The sequence below is a fragment of the Eschrichtius robustus genome, chromosome 10, assembly GCF_028021215.1.
Source record: "Eschrichtius robustus isolate mEscRob2 chromosome 10, mEscRob2.pri, whole genome shotgun sequence".
Classification (NCBI taxonomy): domain Eukaryota; kingdom Metazoa; phylum Chordata; class Mammalia; order Artiodactyla; family Eschrichtiidae; genus Eschrichtius; species Eschrichtius robustus.
Window position 1 is genome coordinate 88017799 of NC_090833.1, and position 22777 is coordinate 88040575.

The following is a 22777-nucleotide window of genomic DNA, read 5'->3' on the forward strand; positions in this document are numbered from 1 at the left end:
ACCCCATTAAGACATCCTGGAACTGTGTGGTCCCCGTTCCAAACCAAACCAGAACCCCTGGGCTTCCAACTTTGTACCTATTCTTGGCAAAATCATTTTCTCCTTTCAAAAAGTGTGAGTGTAAGAAGAAAGAAGGCACACCACAAGTCTTCCCTCCAGGTCACTCTCATTGAAGCACCCTAGTGTGAGAGGCAAGCGGGGACAACCTTAGGAGGTGCCGGCAATCTGCATCCCACACCGCCCCCTGGACAGCCACTCCACGGTGCGCGGAGGGGCGGGGGTGGGCAGTGGATGGTGAAGGAAAAACAAAAACCGTGAAAAAGCGTGGCAGTTTTTGCCAAGCTAGATGTGGCAGTGATGTCTGCCTGGGACCAGGACTCGGGGTGGGGGCTGGGGGCTGGGGCTGGGGCCTGGGGCTGCCCTCCCTCACCCTGCCCAGCTCGCCTCTAACCCACCCAGTTTACCGAAGCGCCATAAGTGCTTCTTGAGTGTAACTGCCTCGTGCTCCTTGGATGCATTGGAACCTATGTCTACATAAAAGTTCAAAAGGGAAAAAAAGAAAGCCTAAATCTTCTAAACTTCAAACAGGGCGCTAGTCAGGTTCAGTTTACCCTGCATGAAGTTTGCAGTCAGTGACAGGGAAACAAAAATAATTTTGCCCCGATGTCTCCTGCAAGAAGCATACTCCTAGAGCCCTCATAATCTCATTTAGGGGGGCCCACATTTCAGGAAGTGGGGCCGGGGGGAAGGGGCATCCCCTGGACTCGCGGAACTCAGGGCAAGTTTTCACAAAATGGACCTCATTCGGGGGGAAAAGTTGTGTGTTTCTTGCCTCCCCACACAAAATTGATTTCAACAATTCCATTCGGCTCCGTTTTCTTCTCTAACAGCTGTGTTTAGGTGGCGCTGGCTTTGTGTGAGCTCTCTTTAGGATGGGGTGCACACACTGTAGTAATGCATTTTTTTCATCAGCTTGTTGCTAACAAAGGGCCGCCTAAGCCTGGGACACCCCTTCACATTCGGCTGTGGATGCCAATGAGCTTTCCTGCTGTCAGTTGGGGCCCTCTGTCAGGGCGAGGAGAGGGGAGTGCGTGTGTGTGTGTGTGTGTGTGTGTGTGTGTGTGTGTGTGTGTGAGAGATGGGGGCAGGGGGGAGGGCAGGCACCGCCGGTTCAGAACCATCTCTGTGTGTGGTCTGAGGCTACTCCTCATTTCATGAAATCCAGGCTTCATTCCTGGCTCCGGTCAAACTTGCACGTCACTGAATGAGTCCCTTGTCCACTTTCCCAAACACCGCTGAGGTTTGAAAGGGCTCTGTGGGTAGACTGTTACTATCAGCAAAAGCAAACAAGCCGCCGTATTTAGAGAAGCATTTTCGAATATTTAAACATAATAAGCTTCAACTAGTCGTGCGCAGTTGTGGCCAGGGAAAAAGCTGTGAATGTTTCTTCCTCACAGTGACCTTGACATTCCTCTGAGGGGCTGGCCCTGGGCGGGGCTGAGCTGCCTGTGCCTGGAGCTGGGAATGAGGGCCTGTCCCGCCTCCAAGGCCTCCAAGGCAGGGAGGGCCCGGGGGCAGTTTGTGTGGCAGCTTGAGTGTAATTCTCTCAGAGCCCCTTCATAATCAGATGTGGTCTGAGCCTAAGGTAAGGTCGTTTTTCCCACCCTTGGAAAAATTAAAAGCTCTGGGCAGCCCCTCCTTGTATAAGAAAGAAAGCGCTATGATTGCAGCATAAATAAAAGGCTAAACTGGGTAGCTGTGGTGTCCCAAGCAGGTACAGCTAAGATTGTCCCTGTGGACGCGGCCTGGCACCCTCTGGGGCTGCTGATGGCTCTAGAATCGCCTTCCCTGCAGCCACCCTCCCACGGCAGGATGGCACCAGACACCCGCCCACGAGGCCCCATTCCACCAGCTCAAAGTGGCTTTCTGGTGTATGGGGCAAGACAGAACCGTAAAGTCAGTCCTTCTCATCGGCCAGAATAAGGTCAGCGCCCTCCCCCACTTGAGCCAAAGGAGGCTTCCAGAGGCCACTCCAACCCCCCTAACCAGGCGTGGGGTCCAGGCTCCCAGGCCAGACTCTGCCTGTGCCACCCCAGAACTCTGAATGGGCTCCCTGTCTGCCAGAGCAAACAAGGTCCCCGTGGTGGGGAGGAGGTTACAAGGGACATGTAGGAAGACAGGGGACTTTTTCTCTCTGGATGTTCCATTAGGGAAAGCCTGCCAAGGGATTTGTCAGAGTCCAATCTGCTCCAGTGTTATGGATTCACCAGTAAATAGCCCCATTCAAGGAAGACAAGGCCCAAAGGGCTCTTATAATGCCGCTGTTTCTCGCTCCCCAGCCAGAGCCACCTCCTGGCCACCCCAGGCTGCCACCCAGGTTTCCTCCCCACTTTGGGCTCACACAGTTTGTCTGCCTGCCTTATACGTGCTCCGGGTTCTGGAGCGCACAGTTGACTTACTTTAGCTTCTATCTGCCTATCTGTAAAATGTGAGTATTGATAGCTGACTTGCAGGGCTGTTATGGGGTTTAGAAAAGGGCCCGGCTTAGATAGTGCCTGGCCTCAGCAACTGCCCAATGAATGCCTGCCTCATTCAAACTTTGAAGCACTTTGGGGAGCTCCCATAGCCTTGCTAACAACCCAGGAGTTCGATGGGAGCAAGGGGCCTGGGGCTGTGTTACTTGCTGTCAATCCACCTCTCAGAGCCCATTTCCCATGGGGACTGGTGGGGTGGCGGTGGGGACAGGACATGGGTGTCTGACTTCTGACTGCATATCCTTCCTCCTTCAGTATACAGCCCCTGGAGAAACCAGCATGCTGTCTTCACCCTGCCCCAGGGATCTCTAAGTTCCCGCCCCTCCAAGCCCCCTGTGGCCTGAGCCCTGGTGCAGCCTCCAGCATCCCAGCCTCTGATACACTCAGCGCTGAAGCTCAGAGTGCAACCTGGAGAAGCCCTGGGCTCATTGCATTGGCAGGAGACCCGTGAAGGCAGAGAGGACCCACGTCACTACCAGCCCCCCTCCTCAAGCCACTTGTCCTATATGTCAGGAGGGCATCCTGTGATTTCCTCCCAAGGAGACCTTGGAAAGTTGGACTTCTTTTTTTTTTTTTTAATTGAAGTATAATTGATTTACAATATTGTGTTAGTTTCAGGTGTACAGCAAAGTGATTCACTTATACATATATATACTATTCTTTTTCATATTCTTTTCCATTATGGTTTATTACAGGATATTGAATATAGTTCCCTGTGCTATACAGTAGGGCCTTATTGTTTATCTATTTTCTGTATAGTAGTTTGTATCTGCTAATCCCAAACTCCTAATTTATCCCTCACCCAAACTCTTTCCCCTTTGGTAACCATAAATTTGTTTTCTCTGTCTGTGAGTCTTTCTTTTTCTGACTTACTTCACTTAGTATGATAATCTCTAGTCCACCCATGTTGTTGCAAATGGCATTATTTCAATTCTTTGTTATAGCTAAGTAGTATTCCACTATATATATGTACCACATATTCTTTATCCATGCATTTGTTGATGGACATTTAGGTTGCTTCCATGACCTGGCTATTGTAAATAGTGCTGCAATGAACATTGGGGTGCATGTATCTTTTCGAGTTAGAGTTTTCTCCAGACATATGCTCAGGAGTGGGATTGCTGGATCATACGGCAACTCTATTTTTAGTTTTTTAAGGAGCCTCCATACTGTTTTCCATAGTGGCTGTACCAATTTATATTCCCACCAACAGTGTAGGAGGGTTCTTTTTCTCTACACCCTCTCCAGCATTTGTTATTTGTAGACTTTTTAATTATGGCCATTCTGACCGGTATGAGGTGGTACCTCATTGTACTTTTGATTTTCATTTCTTTGATAATTAGTGATGTTGAGCATCAAGAAGACAGACTTCTTGAGTCTGCGGCCCAATGGGCATGATTTGAGACCATGGAATCTCTTAGACAACCGTGCCTCCCATTTGGGAAGCTACAGGATAAGGAGAAAAAGAAGTGTTCTGCAAAGAGCAGGTGCTCAATAAAAACTTCTTGGCCTCATTTAGTTTATCCAGAAAAGAGATGGCAGAAAAAAAGAAAAGAGTGGCTAAAAGGAGAGCAAAGTGAGGTTGGGAAGAAGAGAATTTCAAACTTGGAATTAACAGAGAAGCGATCCCTGGCATGTGCCACTAGGACAAAAATAGTGTTGACCCATGGCAGGCGACTTAGCGCCGGTGCTTCAGTCCCCACACCCATAGGGGCTGATGATACCTCCCCCTGTGATGAGGAGGAGGGGCCACGGCCTGTGCAAAGTGGCTGGCTCAGAGTCAGAGCACAATGAATTGCTGGTCCATGCCCCTTGTGTTTCTTACTCTTCTGTAGAGGTAGGACCAGAGCCCATGGCTCAGGCTCCCAGAGAATGTTCTCCCTGCTCCCTCTGGAGGTCTTGTGTGTTGGAGCCCAATTACCTTTTTCTGCACCTCTTTAGCATGCAGTGCCTGGGCCTTGTCCCTCCTGTGGTGGGGCCTCGCTGCAGGAGGGAACATCTCTGAGAGTCCGTGGGCTCAGCGCCTGGCTGGCAGACTCCTTAAGCAGGACCAACATGCCAATGACTGCCAGGGCCCGCATTCCAGTCAGGAGACTTCTGCCACTGAAGCTGCCACGTGAAAAACTGCAAATCACCACAACAACTATAAGCAGAAAACTGATTGAATAAATTAGATGCAACCATATGATGGAATACAATACAGCCATTATAAAGAATGAACCAGAGTGATCACATGCTAATTTGAAAGAGCTCTAATGTGTAGAAAGTAAAATCAGCAAGGGCCAGAGTTGTGGATAGAGAGAAATTACTTTTATATAAATAAAAAGTATATAATCTTTCCTGGTTTAGGAGCTGACATTTTTCTGTAAATATCCAATCTCTGAAAGTTTCTTTTGGGGGGAACAGCTGGGACTTTATCGTACACTTCTCTGTACTGTTTTGTTTTGTTTTGTTACTCTATGTACGTACTGCTTTTAGTTTAAATAATGAGCATTGTATGTGGTGGTTACCTGAGATTAAGGACACTTGGAGGGAGTTTTGTTTAAAATAGAGCAGGAGTTGATTGGTGGGAAGGAGATAAGAGACCCTGACGGAGTTCAGCATGTTTGTGACAGTAGAGGCAGTTTCAGCTCGAGCTGTTTCTGATTAATCCCGGTGCCCTCCAGATGAATGGGATGTAAACCACAGACCGATTATGAGAATCCCAAGAAGGAAGCTCCCTCTTCCGTCTATCTATCCACTCACTCATCTGCCCACCCACACACAGGACTGTAGTGTCTACCCACCACCCCACAAAAAAGGGGGGTAAAAGGGAGAAAGCAGTGCTGCTGCTAATAATAAATTATCCCTGTGGACAAATCCCCTCTATGTTTCCCCCTTTCTCTCCTCTGTGTTGCAGCCCAGCACTCAGTGAAGGGAGATTTAAAAGATGCAGGGGAGCTGCTTACTCACATGTTAAAAAACCACGATTGGCAATGAAGAGAATCATTTTCCCTGGCACTGAAACAGAACACATGCGGTGGAGTCCCTGAGAGCTGGCAGCACACTAAAAGGTAAACAGCTATTGTGAAATGCATGAAATGCACCTCCCAGAAAGGCTCCACCCAGAAGTGTGGGCTGTTTTTCCAAATGTGCTCCAACTACTTAATTTCCCTGCCCTCTGAGTCAGCCCATATTTCCTGAGTGTTGCCCACATCCAGCTCTGCCCCTACCCCATGGGGTCAAAAATAACCAAAACTATTGCACAGCTGACTAGACCCAGTTGACAGGTCAGATCTGTTGTCTGACAGTGTCTACTCTGGGTCGGGACACCTGGACTTTACTCCTGGGGTGACGACCACTAGCTGGAGGCTAATTTGAAGAGTCATTTTTCCTCTTTTGGTCTGTTTGCTCTCCCACAGCATGTGGGGCAGTATATCCCACATATGTGCATAGGTTTATGTGTGTTTATTTGGGGGGGTGGCTTTTGGAACAATGGGGAAAACCCATGTCCACCAAATCTAGGTAGGTAGGAACAGGAGGTAAAAGTGAATCTGGATCAGAGAGGGCTTACTGGATGGAAAGGTAAAATTCTATGAAGAAAAAGGAGCATGGGTGGGTACAAGGAGAAGGGAAGGAGCTTGGAGGCCTAGGCCTCATTCTGGTAAGAAGATGGATCTGAAAGTTTGGAGTGTATGGAGAGAAGGTATGGGGAAAGAGGACCGACAGGAAAAGATCCTTGAAATCTTAAGTCTATCAGACGCAGGAAGAGAGAAGGATCCAAGGTCTGGGCAGAACAGTGAAATGGCACTTAAGGAGCTGAACACTTTGTTTTGGGAGATGCAGGGCTGAAGACCCTCTTCTCTGCTGTCCAAATGCCACGGGTCTCTGATGCTCTGCTGGCCCCTAGAGGGATGCATTATAATAAATGCCACCAAACAAACATCCAGATTTGTGCTCTGATCCAGAGCTCCACAAGTCAGCCAAACTGTGTCTCCAGCTGATTTTCTAAGGAATTCAGAAATCACAGCAGGGAAGAATGCATAGAGAGGATGACAGAGCAGGTGACTGAGTCTCAGAAAAAGTTCAGGGCAATGTTTTCATGCTCTAGGGCTCTGCAAAGTTGCAAAAGCTTTCTGCTCTGTGAAAATCTGTTATTAAAAGCCAGACTTAGCAAAGAGACAAATGAGGGAGGAAAGTTGGGGCTCAGGGTCAACTGAATCTTATTATCAAGGAAGGTGGCATATCCCTGAAGGGACTACATGGTCTGCTCTAAAAATATTAGCCAACATTTATGTGATCAGCCACCTCTATGACAGGTGCTGCTTTAGGCATGTTACAGCTCACCCATTTCATTCTTACCCCAGCCCTACAAAGCAGAAGTGTATAATTATTATCCTAATTCCAGTTTTAAAGATGAGGAAACTAAGACATAAATTGGTTTAGTAACTTCCCTGCAGTCACACAGTTAGTAAGTATATCATTATCTTTTGTTGCCTAACAAATTACCACAAAGTCAGTGGCTTAAAACAAAGCTCATTTATTACCTCATTTATTATCTGATATTATTTATTATTCCTGTGTCAGGAACCAGGCACAGCTTAGCTGAGTGATCTGGCTCAAGGTATCTTATGAGGCTGCAATCAAGGTATCAGCCAGGGCTGGGGTTTCATCTGGAGAATTGACTGGGGAAGGATTTGCTTCCAAACTCACAGGGTTTTTGGAGGTGGCAGATCCTTGAGTACTGTTGGGGTGAAAGCCTCAGTTCCCTGCTGACTGTTGGCCAAATACCACCTCATTTCCTTGCCTCATGGGCTTCTTTTTATGATGACTCACAGCATGGCAGCTTGCATCATCAAAGCCCGCCTGGGAGAGGGTCTGCTAGCAAAGAAGTTACAATCTAATGCAACATAATCACAAAAATGGCATATTCTGTTAGTTAGAAGAAGTCACATGTTCCCACTCTCAAAGGGAAGGATTGCACAGGGCCAAAATGCAGGAGGCAGGATCACTGGAGGCCATCATCGAGGCTGGTTACCACAGTGAGCACAGTGCTTTATCTGAATGCAGGCAGTATGGCACCAAAGCTTACACGCCTAACCACTATGATCTTCTACCACTGATGGCTTTGCCATTTCTGTCTAGCACCCAGATCCTTGATGCCCTTCCTCTTTTGTGTGCCCTTATCTTTAATTCACAGAGCCCTTGAAAGAAATAGCAAAGCCTCCACTGGATTCTAGCCACCAAATTAAGGAAGGATGCAATCTACTGTCAAATGATTCCTGAACCCTCCAGACTTTATCAGACAGGGACCCAACAGAAAAGAGAAGGCACACACAAATTACAACAGTTAGAATAGGGTTTCTTTACAAAGGTACTATTTACAAGGTGTAGGCTAAGGCAGTGGAGCTGTTATTACCACCAGACCAAATGGGATGAGGAAAGGAGAAGTTATGGGCTCCTGGAAGGAGAGAGTTGTGTGGAGGATGCCTTCCTGAGAGGTGACTTTGCAGGGAGGAAGCCAGAGAAATGAATACCCTGGACCCGTCTCCCCCCACTCCCTCTGATCTCCTGTTGGGGCCCCCATTGGCCAAGCCCACCCAGGAGCCTGAGGAACTGGGAGCTGTAGAAGGCAGTCCATACAAGCCAGACTCCTAGGAGAGGGTCAGTTGGGAGGGTGAGGGTGGATGGCGAGAGGGGGAAGGTGGCAAACAGGATGCCCAGCACTTAGACCAATCCTTTAGGAGGTTCCCCTGGAAGGTTTAAGTGTTTGCCAAACCTTAGTATCTCGGGAGAACTTAAAACTAAAGTTTTAAGAGCAGAGAAAATTGAACACCAATCAGAAAGGAAAATAGAGCCATTTCCAAGTTTAAGTGTGAATGTATGATTTAATTTATTAAGCATTTATTTTGTCCCAATCTTTCAGTAGCACAAACAGCTAAAGTGAAACAAGCTATTGCTTTGTGTAATTCTAAATCTTCTATAGGTTCCCACTGTAGACCCATAGTCTAGAACTTAATTTATAATAAAAATGCTATTATTATTGTGTTGTTACCATTAGCATTATTATTATGATTATATAGCAATTTTATATCTCACAGATCACTTTAAATGCGTTATCTCACTTAGATATTATCTATTCCAGGAAGCCATCAATTTCACTGAAGCTTAAGGGAACCATCAGAAATAAGGAATTCTTAAACAGGATTCAGTGTTTACTTGGCATGGGACCACTATTTTTCCCAGTCCTCCTTTGTATAGACCCCTATTTCTTTCTGAAAATTTGGGAGATGAAAGATGGATGTCTAACAGAAAGCCCTATTCTGGCTCTGCCCAGGAGACTCAAAAATGTGTTGCTCTGATAATAATTATTAGTCTAATATACTACCCACTTGAAGGTTGTGATACATCCCTGGGATGGAATACTAAGCAAGCACTAAAAATGATGTGCATGATGCAAAAGAACTTATGTATAAAACAGAAACAGACTCATGGACATAGAAAACAAACTTATGGTTACCAAAGGGGATAGGGGGAAGGAGTGATAAACTGGGAGTTTGGGATTAGCAAATACAAACTACTATATAGAAAACAGACAAACATATTCATCAAGAAAAAAAGGGAGAAGAATCAAATCAATACAATTAGAAATGAAAACGAAGTAACAACTGACACTGCAGAAATACAAAGGATCATGAGAGATTACTACAAGCAACTATATGCCAATAAAATGGACAACCTGTAAGAAATGGACAAATTCTTAGAAAAGCACAACCTTCTGAGACTAAACCAGGAACAAATAGAAAATATAAACAGACCAATCAGAAGCACTGAAATGGAGACTGTGATAAAAACTCTTCCAACAAACAAAAGCTCAGGACCAGATGGCTTCACAGGCAAAATCTATAAAACATTTAGCGGAAACCTAACACCTATCCTTCTCAAATTCTTCCAAAATATAGCAGAGGGTGGAACACTCCCAAACTCATTCTACAAGGCCACCATCACCCTGATACCAAAACCAGACAAAGATGTCGCAAAGAAAGAAAACTACAGGCCAATATCACTGATGAACATAGATGTAAAAATCCTCAACAAAATACTAACAAACAGAATCCAACAGCACCATTAAAAGGATCATACACCATGATCAAGTGGGGTTTATCCCAGGAATGCAAGGATTCTTCAATATACGCAAATCAATCAATGTGTTACACCATATTTACAAATTGAAGGAGAAAAACCATATGATCATCTCAATAGATGCAGAGAAAGCTTTCAACAAAATTCAACACCCATTTATGATAAAAACCCTGCAGAAAGTAGGCATAGAGGGAACTTTCCTCAACATAATAAAGGCCATATATGACAAACCCATAGCCAACATCGTCCTCAATGGGGAAAAACTGAAACCATTTCCACCAAGATCAGGAACAAGACAAGGTTGCCCACCCTCACCACTATTATGCAACATAGTTTTGGAAGTTTTAGCCACAGCAATCAGAGAAGAAAGAGAAATTAAAGGAATCCAAATCAGAGATGAAAAAGTAAAGCTGTCACTGTTTGCAGATAACATGATACTATACATAGAGAATCCTAAAGATGCTACCAGAAAACTACTAGAGCTAATCAATGAATTTGGTGAAGTAGCAGGATAGAAAATTAATGCACAGAAAACTCTTGCATTCCTATACACTAATGATGAAAAATCTGAAAGTGAAATTAAGGAAACACTCCCATTTACCATTGCAACAAAAAGAATAAAATACCTAGGAATAAACCTACCTAAGGAGACAAAAGACCTGTATGCAGAAAATTATAAGACTCTGATGAAAGAAATTAAAGATGATACAAATAGATGGAGAGATATACCATGTTCTTGCATTGGAAGAATCAACATTGTGAAAATGACTATACTACCCAAAGCAATCTACAGATTCAATGTAATCCCAATCAAACTACCAATGGCATTTTTCACAGAACTAGAACAAAAAATTTCACAATTTGTATGGAAGCACGAAAGACCCCGAATAGCCAAAGCAATCTTGAGAAAGAAAAACAGAGCTGGAGGAATCAGGCTCCTGGACTTCAGACTATACTACAAAGCTACAGTAATCAAGACAGTATGGTACTGGCACAAAAACAGAAATATAGATCACTGGAACAGGATAGAAAGCCCAGAGATAAACCCACGCACATGTGGTCACCTTATTTTTGATAAAGGAGGCAAGAATATACAATGGAGAAAAGACAGCCTCTTCAATAAGTGGTGCTGGGAAAACTGGACAGCTACATGTAAAAGAATGAAATTAGAACACTCCCTAACACCATATGCAAAAATAAAGCCAAATTGGATTAAAGACCTAAATTTAAGACCAGACACTGTAAAACTCTTAGAGGAAAACATAGGCAGAACACTCTATTACATAAATCACAGCACGATCCTTTTTGACCCACCTCCTAGAGAAATGGAAATAAACAAATGGGACCTAATTAAACTTAAAAGATCTTGCACAGCAAAGGAAAACATAAATAAGACAAAAAGATAACCTTCAAAATGGGAGAAAATCTTCGCCAATGAAGCAACTGAAAAAGGATTAATCTCCAAATTTTACAAGCAGCTCATGCAACTCAATATCAAAAAAAACAACAACCCCATCAAAAAATGGGCAGAAGACCTAAATAGACATTTCTCCAAAGAAGATATACAGAGTGCCAACAAACACATGAAAGAATGCTCAACATCATTAATCATTAAAGAAATGCAAATCAAAACTACAATGACATATCATCTCACACCAGTCAGAGTGGCTATCATCAAAAAATCTACAAACAATAAATGCTGGGGAGAGTGTGGAGAAAATGGAACCCTCTTGCACTGTTGGTGGGAATGTAAATTGATACATCCACTATGGAGAACAGTATGGAAGTTCCTTACAAAACTAAACATAGAACTACCATACGGCCTAGCAATCCCGCTACTGGGAATATACCCTGAGAAAACCATAATTCAAAAAGAGTTATGTACCACAATGTTCCTTGCAGCTCTATTTACAATAGCCAGGACATGGAAGCAACCTAAGTGTCCATTGATGGATGAATGGATAAAGAAGATGTGGCACATATATACAATGGAGTATTACTCAGCCATAAAAAGGAACAAAATTGAGTTATTTGTAGTGAGGTGGATGGACCTAGAGCCTGTCATACAGAGTGAAGTAAGTCAGAAAGAGGAAAACAAATACCGTATGCTAACACATATATTTGGAACCTTAAAAAAAAAAAAGGTTCTGAAGAACCTAGGGGCAGGACAGGAAAAAAGAGGCAGACCTATAAAATGGACTTGAGGACACTGGGAGTGGGAAGAATAAGGTGAGACGAAGTGAGAGAGTGGCATGGTCATATATACAGTATCAAATATAAAATAGATAGCTAGTGGGAAGTATCTGCATAGTACAGGGAGATCAGCTTGGTGCTTTGTGACCGCCTAGAAGGGTGGGATAGAGAGGGTGGGAGAGAGATGCAAGAGGGAGGAGATATGGGGATATATGTATACATATAGCTGATTTACTTTGTTATAGAACAGAAACTAACACACCATTGTAAAGCAATTATACTCCAATGAAGATGTTAAAAAAAAAAAAGAACACGTACTGTGAAACTCAATTTTTGAAGAAATTATATGTGCCTCTGTGTGTGTGTATGTGAGTTAGAGTATATTTTTAAGTCATGGAGAGTAGATGTGAAAATATTCTCAATAGTTAACAGGTGGAATTCTAGGTCATTATCACTTTTTTTTGTTTTGTTTCTTGCACTGTTTAAATCAACATGTAATTAACATGTAAGAAAATTGTTAAGGTATTAAAAAATATCCTGCTTATAACACCTTGGGGACAGACCAAAGCCCCAGGGTCCCCACAGGGCACAGCTCTAGGCACTCTTGTCATATTGTGTCCTCTGCACACTGTGCAAAGGGGACCCCTTAGAGTCTTCATTCCACCCCTTGGCTACCCTGGTGTTTATTATAAATATGCATTGTTTTAGGTAAGAACAAAAAGGCTGGCCTCAGTGTCCCAACAGAGAAAGCCCAGGTGAGCCACCCTAGACATGACAGTCCAGTCTAAGCTAGGCCTTGTCTCTATGCCTTTTACTTTTTTCCTTCCCATGGCCTCTGGGGTCAGGGGCTAGTGGGTATAGTGTTGATATGGGCTCTGGAATTCTCATTGCATAACTTAAATCTGGTGTGGTCCCTGCCTTCTTTATGTTTCACTTCCTATTTGCAAAATGGTGATGCTGTTTTCTCATCCAGGAAAGAGGCCCTTCTAGATATCCCTGGACTCCTTCCTGCACCCCATCCTGTTCCAGCTGGGCTCCAGATGAGAAATATTAACCAACACTTCCTCTGTGTAAAATCATTGCCAGTGATGCTTTCATTAAAGATATTCCCATATCATATAAGGTCTTCTTGGTTCCCAGCAAATCACCTGAAGTGACCTCATTCTGGAGATGTATGACCTGAGCTCTCCGCACGTCCTCTTCCATATGAAAAACACTCTTTTGGGATGTCTCCTTTCCCCAATATTTCTCTCCTGAAGGCAGTGACCTTTGCTTCTTTTCACTTGCTTTCCCAGTTCCAGATTCTATTATGTTCCCTAGCGAGTCTGTAAAATTTCCCTTTTTGGAAATGTTTCAGGTTGAGGAAGGTTTTTACAGGCATGGTACTCCTGATGATGAATGGATTCACTTCTCAGCATCTGTTTTTTACCTCTCTTCAAAGGGATGGAAAGCTAGAGAACATTTGATGGCTAAAGGCCCAAGTGTTGAGGAACTGAGCCCATGTCTTTTTCCTCCTAGTGATCATTTCCCTACTTCTGGAATATCTTTTCCCTGCCTCATTAGATTGTTTCACACCTTGGCCTCAACTTTGGTATTCTCAAATCAGAACCAAAAAAGTGAAACAGAGTCAATCCCCAAAGACCAGTGTCAGGGGGAGGCAGGGAGTACAGAGGAAGCCCCCCATCTCCTATAGACTGTGAGCTTAATCACTGCTCTCCACCAGGGCTCTTACTGTTTCAAGTCATCACAAGCCACTGCCACCAGCCTAAGGGAATACTCCTGAGTGATGGGATGTCCAACGAAGTCCACAGAAAGGCAGGAAAGGAGGAGAAACAAAAGACGTGGACAGAGATACAGCACAGGTCCTAATACCTAGTGCAGTATCTCCTTTAAAAGGCACCACACCCTTAGGTGCAGAGGACAGGGCCTGGGGTGGCACCTCACCTGAGCAGTTCATTAGTTGGGGGAATGAGTCACATAAAAAGCTCCACTCCAAGCATCAAGACATTGCGGTCCTGACATAAAGATAAATTTGCAAATCAAGGGGATAGAATTGAGAATCCAGAAACAAACCCATGTATCCATGTTCAATTGATTTTGGACAAGGATGCCAAGACAATTCAACGGGGAAAGAATTGTCTTTTCAACAAATGGTGCTGAGACAAAAGCTTGATGACTTGAAACAGTAAAAGCCCCAGTGGAGGGCAGTGATTAAACTCACAGTCTACAGGAGATGGGGGGCTTCCTCGGCACTTCCTGCCTCCCACTGACACTGGTCTTTGGGGGTTGACTCTGCTTCACTTTTTTGGTTCTGATTTGAGAATACCAAAGTTGAGGCCAAGGTGTGAAACAGTCTGATGAGGCAGGGAAAAGATACTCCAGAAGTAGAGAAATGATTGCCACATGTAAATGAACCTACACTACAGACAAAAATTAACTCAAAATATATCAAAGATCTAAATGTAAGAGCTAAAACTGTAAAACTCTTAGAAGAAAACATAGGGTTAAATCCTCATGATCCTGGATTTTGCAGTGGATTCTTAGATATAGCACCAAAAGCTTAAGCAACAACAACAAAAAAATACATAAATTGGACATCAACAAAATTCTAAACTTTTGTGCTGATCACCAAGAAAGTAAAAAGACAATCCATGGAATAGAAGAAAATATTTCAAAATCATATATCTGATAAGGAAGTTGTGTCTGGAATATATGAAGAATTCTTACAACTTAATAGTGAAATAACCTAATTTAAAAATGAGCAAAGAATCTGAATAGACACTTCTCCAAGGAAGATATACAAATGGCCAATAGCACATGAAAAGATGCTCAGCATCATTAGTCATCAGGAAAATGCAAATCAAAACCACAGTGAGTTACCGCTTCACACCCACTAGGATGGTTATAATAAAAATGTCAGATAATAACAAGTGTTGGTTAGGCTGTGTAATAATTGGAACCCTTGTACACTGCTGGTGGGAATAGAAAATGTTGCAGCCACTTTGGAAAACAGTCTGGAAGTTTTTCAAAGGATTAAACATAGAGTTACCCTATGTCCCAGCAATGCTACACCTAGCAAGAGAAATAAAAATAAGTGTTCAAACAAAAACTTGGACATAAATGTTCATAACAGCCAAAATAATAGTCTAAAGGTGGAAACAACCAAAATGTCCATCAAGGGATGAATGGATAAAGAAAATGTGGTCTATCCATACACTGGAATGTTATTCAACAATAAAAAGGAATTATAGAGGTTATGTGAGATTTGAGGGGTGGGGATGGAGGAAAAAGAGATGACCGTAAGAGGCAGTAACACACAGCAAGATTTTTTGGGCAGCATTTGGACAGGATTCTATAAGAAGGGAAGTTCCTCACAACATGAGACCGTGCAGAGGCTTATGACCACCCCAAAGGGGAGGAGGGCAAGGGAACCCCAGGGAGGGGGGCCAGAACAAGGGCATATGTGTCTAGGTGACCTTTCTTAGAAGCACAGCAATGAGTCTTTGAATTGGAGAGCTCTGAAGGGCAGTTAGCACCTTGGGGCCTTAAAACCACAAGGCTCTATCTTGTCAATGGTCAGCAGAAGCTGGGTGTAGTTTCCCAATGTATGCAAAACAGGCAGACCCTATATGGCTAAAAATCTGCTTGTTTGCGCTATTCTTAACTAGACGTAAAAATTTGAGTGTGGCACCTGAAGACTTTGGAGATTAGGGGTCTCAGACTGCTGTGAAGAAATAAACAAGCTAGGACCACCTTGGCTCATTTGTACGATAGGAATGAAGTACTGATGTATGCTACAACATGGATGAACCTTGAAAACATTATGCTAGGTGAAAGAAGCCAGTCACAAAAGGCCACATATTATATAATTCCATATGAAATGCACAGAATAGGCAAATCAATAGAGACAGAAAGCAGATTAGTGGTTGCCTTGGGCTGGGCTGAGTAAGGGTTGAGGGGATGAGGGTGATAAGGATGAAGTAAGATGTATGGGGTTTCTTTTGGGGGAGATGAAATTGTTCCAAAATTGACAGCGATGGTGGCTGCACAACTCTGTAAATATGCTAAAAGCCATTGAATTGTACACTTTAAATGTATAAATTGTATGTATGTGAATTATATCTCAATAAAGTGTTCCAAAAAGAAAAAAAAAATTAAAACTTAAAAAAAAAAAGGCTCCACCTGCAGGCTGCCTTCTCCACCTCTAATGTTTCAATATCAATTGAGCAGACTGGCCCTTCCACATCAACATATTACCACAAAAGCAGTTAAATAAGCCTCGCGATTAGTGAAGATACACTCCTGCTCTGCCTCTTAACTAAGTCACTAGGTCTGAACTTTCCAATGACATGAAATTGTGCCCAGGTTGATAATTAATGATAAAGCACATACTGTATATTCGTTTGTAATTCAAACTTACAGAAAATTCAGAGAAAATTTGTGGGAATAGTATAAAGAACTCCATATAACGTTCACCAGATTCATTTTGCCAAATTTGCTTTATCTCCCTACATCTATATCTATATTTGTATCTATCTCCAGCATTTTTTTAGAACTAGTTGAGATATCCTTTTAAACTTAAATCATGCCTCTGTACCCTTAATACTATACCGTTCATTTCCTCAGAACAAGAACATTCTCTTATATATCATAGAAGTCAGTAGATTTTTTTTTAAGTTTCCTTTTTTTCCACAACTCACACACACACACTGTATTTTATTTTTACAAGAGATAAACTGACACCAAGCCTTGTAAATGGATGACCACAACAAAAGCAACAATGATTGCAATTACCAAACACAAAACACACTCATCCTATGTCATAATATTGACATTCAGTCCAGTAATCCTCCACTGTAACAGCTCCTTTACTTTGCAGTGAAAATTGATTTGTATATTTTTTGCCTGAGACCCTGTGGGATTTTTTTTTTTATTCAAACAGAAAGTCACAAAAATTATAATCATCCTCATCAGTTCACTCAGTCCCATGTCATTAATTTTTTTTTCATCTTGATCTTTTGTTAGCACTTTTATGAATTCATTAGAGTTCTGAAAATGCTTATTCATTCAGTTCAGCAGTATAGTCAGTTACCAGAAACCTGTACTTGTCAGTCTTTTCCATGAATTCCTTGAAGATGAAACCCTTTTATAGGAACATTTTTGTGAAATCATCAGAGTACACCCAGAACTGTCTGTAAATGACAAAAGACTTTAAAATGACCACAGTTAAAGATTTGATGAAAGTTCATAATAATGCAATTGACAAGGAAATTTAGTTATTTCTGAGATATACATTTTAAAGTAATAACTAGAATTATGACTTATAACATTATACCAGAACATATAAGATTTTTAGAAATTTCATGTAATGTCTGAAACACTTATGTTAACATATTTCCATACAAATAACCCAAAGAAAGTTTAGTATTAGTTGTTTTTTTGTTTTTTGGTTTGTTTTTTTATACTGCAGGTTCTTATTAGTCATCAATTTTACACACATCAGTGTATACATGTCATTCCCAATTGCTCAATTCAGCACACCACCATCCCCACCCCATGCAGTTTTCCTCCCTTGGTGTCCATACGTTTGTTCTCTACATCTGTGTCTCAACTTCTGCCCTGCAAACCGGTTCATCTGTACCATTTTTCTAGGTTCCACATACATGCATTAATATACGATATTTGTTTTTCTCTTTCTGACTTACTTCACTCTTTATGACAGTCTCTAGATCCATCCACATCTCTACAAATGACCCAATTTCGTTCCTTTTTATGGCTGAGTAATATTCCATTGTATATATGTACCACATCTTCTTTACCCATTCATCTGTCAATGGGCATTTAGGTTGCTTCCATGACCTGGCTATGGTAAATAGTGCTGCAATGAACATTGGGGTGCATGTGTCTTTTTGAATTATGGTTTTCTCTGGGTATATGTCCAGTAGTGGGATTGCTGGATCATATGGTAATTCTATTTTTAGTTTCTTAAGGAACCTCCATACTGTTCTCCATAATGACTGTGTCAATTTACATTCCCACCAACAGTGCAAGAGGGTTCCCTTTTCTCCACAACCTCTCCAGCATTTGTTGTTTGTAGATTTTCTGATGATGCCCATTCTAACTGGTGTGAGGTGATACCTCATTGTAGTTTTGATTTGCATTTCTGTAATAATTAGTGATGTTGAGTCTTTTCACGTGCTTCTTGGCCATCTGTATGTCTTCTTTGGAGAAATGACTATTTAGGTCTTCTGCCCATTTTTGGATTGGGTTGTTTGTTTCTTCAATATTGAGCTGCATGAGCTGTTTATATATTTTGGAGATTAATCCTTTGTCCATTGATTCATTTGCAAATATTTTCTCCCATTCTGAGGGTTGTCTTTTCATCTTGTTTATGGTTTCCTTTGCTGTGCAAAAGTTTTGAAGTTTCATTAGGTCCCATTTGTTTATTTTTGTTTTTATTTCCATTACTCTAGGAAGTGGATCAAGAAAGATCTTGCTGTGATTTACGTCAAAGAGTGTTCTTCCGATGTTTTCCTCTAAGAGTTTTATAGTGTCCAGTCATAAATTTAGGTCTCAAATCCATTTTGAGTTTATTTTTGTGTATGGTATTAGGGAGTGTTGTATTTCCATTCTTTTACATGTAGCTGTCAAGTTTTCCCAGCACCACTTATTGAAGAGACTGTCTTTTCTCCATTGTATATCTTTGCCTCCTTTGTCATAGATTAGTTGACCATAGGTACGTGGGTTTATCTCTGGGCTTTCTATCTTGTTCCATTTATCTATGTTTCTGTTTTTGTGCCAGTACCATATTGTCTTGATGACTGTACCTTTGTAGTATAGTCTGAAGTCAGGGAGTCTGATTCCTCCAGCTCTGTTTTTTTCCCTCAAGACTGCTTTGGCTATTCGGGGTCTTTTGTGTTTCCATACAAATTTTAAGATGATTTGTTCTTGTTCTGTAAAAAATGTCATTGGTAATTTGATAGGGATTGCACTGAATCTGTAGATTGCTTTGGGGAGTATAGTCATTTTCACAATATTGATACTTCCAATCCAAGAACATGGTATATCTCTCCATCTGTTAGTATCATCTTTAATTTCTTTCATCAGTGTCTTATAGTTTTCTGCATACAGGTCTTTTGTTTCCCTAGGTAGATTTATTCCTAGGTATTTTGTTCTTTTTGTTGCAATGGTAAATGGGAGTGTTTCCATAATTTCTCTTTCAGATTTTTCATCATTAGTGTATAGGAATGCAAGAGATTTCTGTACGTTAATTTTGTATCCTGCAACTTTACCAAATTCATTGATTAGCTCTAGTAGTTTTCTGGTGGCATTTTTAGGATTCTGTATGTATAGTATCATGTCATCTGCAAACAGTGACAGTTTTACTTCTTACTTTCCAATTTGTATTACTTTTATTTCTTTTTCTTCCCTGATTGCTGTGGCTAACACTTCCAAAACTATGTTGAATTATAGTGGTGAGAGTGGACAACCTTGTTTTGTTCCTGATCTTAGAGGAAATGCTTTCAATTTTTCACCATTGAGAATGATGTTTGCTGTGGGTTTTTCGTATCTGGCCTTTATTATGTTGAGATAGGTTCCCTCTATGCCCACTTTCTGGAGAGTTTTTATCATAAATGGTGTTGAATTTTGTCAAAAGCTTTTTCTGCCTCTATTGAGATGATCATATGGTTTTTATTCTTCAATTTGTTAATATGGTGTATCACATTGATTGATTTGCATATATTGAAGAATCCTTGCATCCTTGGGATAAATCCAGCTTGATCATGGTGTATGATCCTTTTAATGTGTTGTTGGATTCTGTTTGCTAGTATTTTGGTGAGGATTTTTGCATCTACATTCATCAGTGATATTGGTCTGTAATTTTCTTTTTTTGTAGTATCTTTGTCTGGTTTTGGTGTCAGGGTGATGGTGGTCTCATAGAATGAGTTTGGGAGTGTTCCTTCCTCTGCAATTTTTGGAAGAGTTTGAGAAGGATGGGTGTTAGCTCTTCTCTAAATGCTTGATAGAATTCACCTGTGAAGCCATCTGGTCCTGGACTTTTGTTTGTTGGAAGATTTTTAATCAGTTTCAATTTCATTACTTGTGATTGGTCTGTTCATATTTTCTGTTTCTTCCTGGTTCAGTCTTGGAAGGTTATACCTTTCTGAGAATTTGTCCATTTCTTCCAGGTTGTCCGTTTGATTGGCATAGAGTTGCTTGTAGTAGTCTCTTAGGATGCTTTGTATTTCTGCAGTGTCTGTTGTAACTTCTCCTTTTTCATTTCTGATTTTATTGATTTGAGTCCTCTCCCTCTTTTTCTTGATGAGTCTGGCTAATGGCTTATCAATTTTGTTTATCTTCTCAAAGAACCAGCTTTTAGTTTTATTGATCTTTGCTATTGTTTTCTTTGTTTCTGTTTCATTTATTTCTGCTCTGATCTTTATGATTTCTTTCCTTCTGCTAACTTTGGGTTTTGTTTGTTCTTCTTTCTATACTTCCTTTAGGTGTAATGTTAGATCGTTTATTTGAGATTTTTCTCGTTTCGTGAGGTAGGCTTGTATAGCTATAAACTTCCCTCTTAGAACTGCTTTTCCTGCATCCCACAGGTTTTGGATCATCATGTTTTCATTGTCATTTGTCTCTAGGTATTTTTTGATTTCCTCTTTGATTTCTTCTGTGATCTCTTGGTTATTTAGTAACATATTGTTTAGCCTCATGTGTTTGTGTTTTTTACGTTTTTTCCTTGTAATTGATTTCTAATCTCATAGCGTTGTGGTCAGAAAAGATGCTTGATATGATTTCAATTTTCTTAAATTTACTGAGGCTTGATTTGTGACCCAGGATGTGATCTATCCTGGAGAACGTTCCGTGTGCACTTGAGAAGAAAGTGTAATCTGCTGTTTTGGGATGGAATATCCTATAAATATCAATTAAATCTATCCAGGCTGTTGTGTCATTTAAAGCTTCTTTTTCCTTATTTATTTTCATTTTGGATGACCTGTCCATTGGTGTAAGTGAGGTGTTAAAGTCCCCCACTATTACTGTGTTACTGTCGATTTCTTCTTTTATAGCTGTTAGCAGTTGCCTTATGTATTGAGGTGCTCCTATGTTGGGTGCATATATATTTATAATTGTTATATCTTCTTCTTGGATTGATCCCTTGATCATTATGTCATGTCCTTTCTTGTCTCTTGTAACATTCTTCTTTTTTTTTTTTTCTAGTAACATTCTTTATTTTAAAGTCTATTTTATCTGATATGAGTATAGCTACTCCAGCTTTCTTTTGATTTCCATTTGCATGGAATATCTTTTTCCATCCCCTCACTTTCAGTCTGTATGTGTCCCTAGACCTGAAGTGGGTCTCTTGTAGACAGCATATATATGGGTCTTGTTTTTGTATCCATTCAGCAGGCCTGTGTCTTTTGGTTGGAGCATTTAATCCATTCTCATTTAAGGTAATTATCGATATATATGTTCCTGTGACCATTTTCTTAATTGTTCTGGGTTTGTTTTTGTAGATCCTTTTCTCCTCTTGTGTTTCCCACTTAGAGAAGTTCCTTTCACATTTGTTGTAGAGCTGGTTTGGTGGTGCTGAATTCTCTTAGCCTTTGCTTGTCTGTAAAGCTTTTGATTTCTCCACCAAATCTAAATGAGATCCTTTCCGGGTAGAGTAATCTTGGTTGTAGGTTCTTCCCTTTCATCACTTCAAGTATATCATGCCACTCCCTTCTGGCTTGTAGAGTTTCTGCTGAGAAATCAGCTGTTAACCTTATGGGAGTTCCCTTGTATGTTATTTTTTGGTTTTTCCTTGCTGCTTTCAATAATTTTTCTTTGTCTTTAATTTTTGCCAATTTGATTACTATGTGTCTCGGCATGTTTCTCCTTGGGTTTATCCTGTATGGGACTCGCTGCATTTCCTGGACTTGGTTGGCTATTTCCTTTCCCATGTTAGGGAAGTTTTCGACTATAATCTCTTCAAATATTTTCTCTGGTCCTTTCTCTCTCTCTTCTCCTTCTGGGACTCCTAAAATGCGACTGTTGTTGCATTTAATGTTGTCCCAGAGGTCTCTTAGGCTGTCTTCATTTCTTTTCACTCTTTTTTCTTTATTCTGTTTCGCAGCAGTGAATTCCACCATTCTGTCTTTCAGGTCACTTATCCGTTCCTCTGCCTCAGTTATTCTGCTACTGATTCCTTCTAGTGTAGTTTTCATTTCAGTTATTGTATTGTTCATCTCTGTTTGTTTGTTCTTTAATTCTTCTAGGTCTTTGTTAAACATTTCTTGCATCTTCTTGATCTTTGCCTCCTTTGTTTTTCCGAGGTCCGGGATCATCTTCACTATCATTATTCTGAATTCTTTTTCTGGAAGGTTGCCTATCTCCACTTCATTTAGTTGTTTTTCTGGGGCTTTATCTTGTTCCTTCATCTTGTACATAGCCCTCTGGTTTTTCGTCTTGTTTATCTTTCTGTGAATGTGGTTTTTGTTCCACAGGCTGCAGGATTGTAATTCTTCTTGCTTCTGCTCTCTTCCCTCTGGTGGATGAGGCTATCTAAGAGGCTTGATGGGAGGCACTGGTGGTGGGTAAAGCTGACTGTTGCTCTGGTGGGCAGAGCTCAGTAAAACTTTAATCCACTTGACTGTTGACGGGTGGGGCTGGGTTCCCTCCCTGTTGGTTGTTTGGCCTGAGGTGACCCAACACTGGAGCCTACCTGGGCTCTTTGGTGGGGCTAATGACAGACCCTGGGAGGGCTCACGCCAAGGAGTACTTTCCAGAACTTCTGCTGACAGTGTCCTTGTCCCCACAGTGAGCCACAGCCCTCCCCACCCACCTCTGCAGGAGACCCTCCAACACTAGGAGCTAGGTCTGGTTCAGTCTCCCCTGGGGTCACTGCTCCTTGCCCTGGGTCCCGATGTGCACACTACTTTGTA

At 41.5% G+C, this 22777-nt stretch overlaps 1 protein-coding gene across 4 annotated transcripts in view; it reads left to right on the top strand.

Moving 5' to 3' along the window:
* The window catches only part of ERCC6L2 (ERCC excision repair 6 like 2), a 231188-nt gene that overhangs the window by 183517 nt on the left and 24894 nt on the right, over positions 1-22777 (top strand). Inside the window, exon 20 of one of the 4 annotated variants that reach the window (XM_068552811.1) lies at positions 5434-5587. The exons of 1 other annotated variant lie outside the window; for it this stretch is intronic. In XM_068552811.1, the coding sequence (XP_068408912.1) occupies positions 5434-5566 (133 nt within the window). In that variant the 3' untranslated portion in view covers positions 5567-5587. Of the gene's footprint in view, positions 1-2789; positions 3056-5433; positions 5588-22777 lie in introns of those variants that run through there. 2 more of the 4 variants (XM_068552810.1, XM_068552812.1) reach the window with 2 other exon arrangements.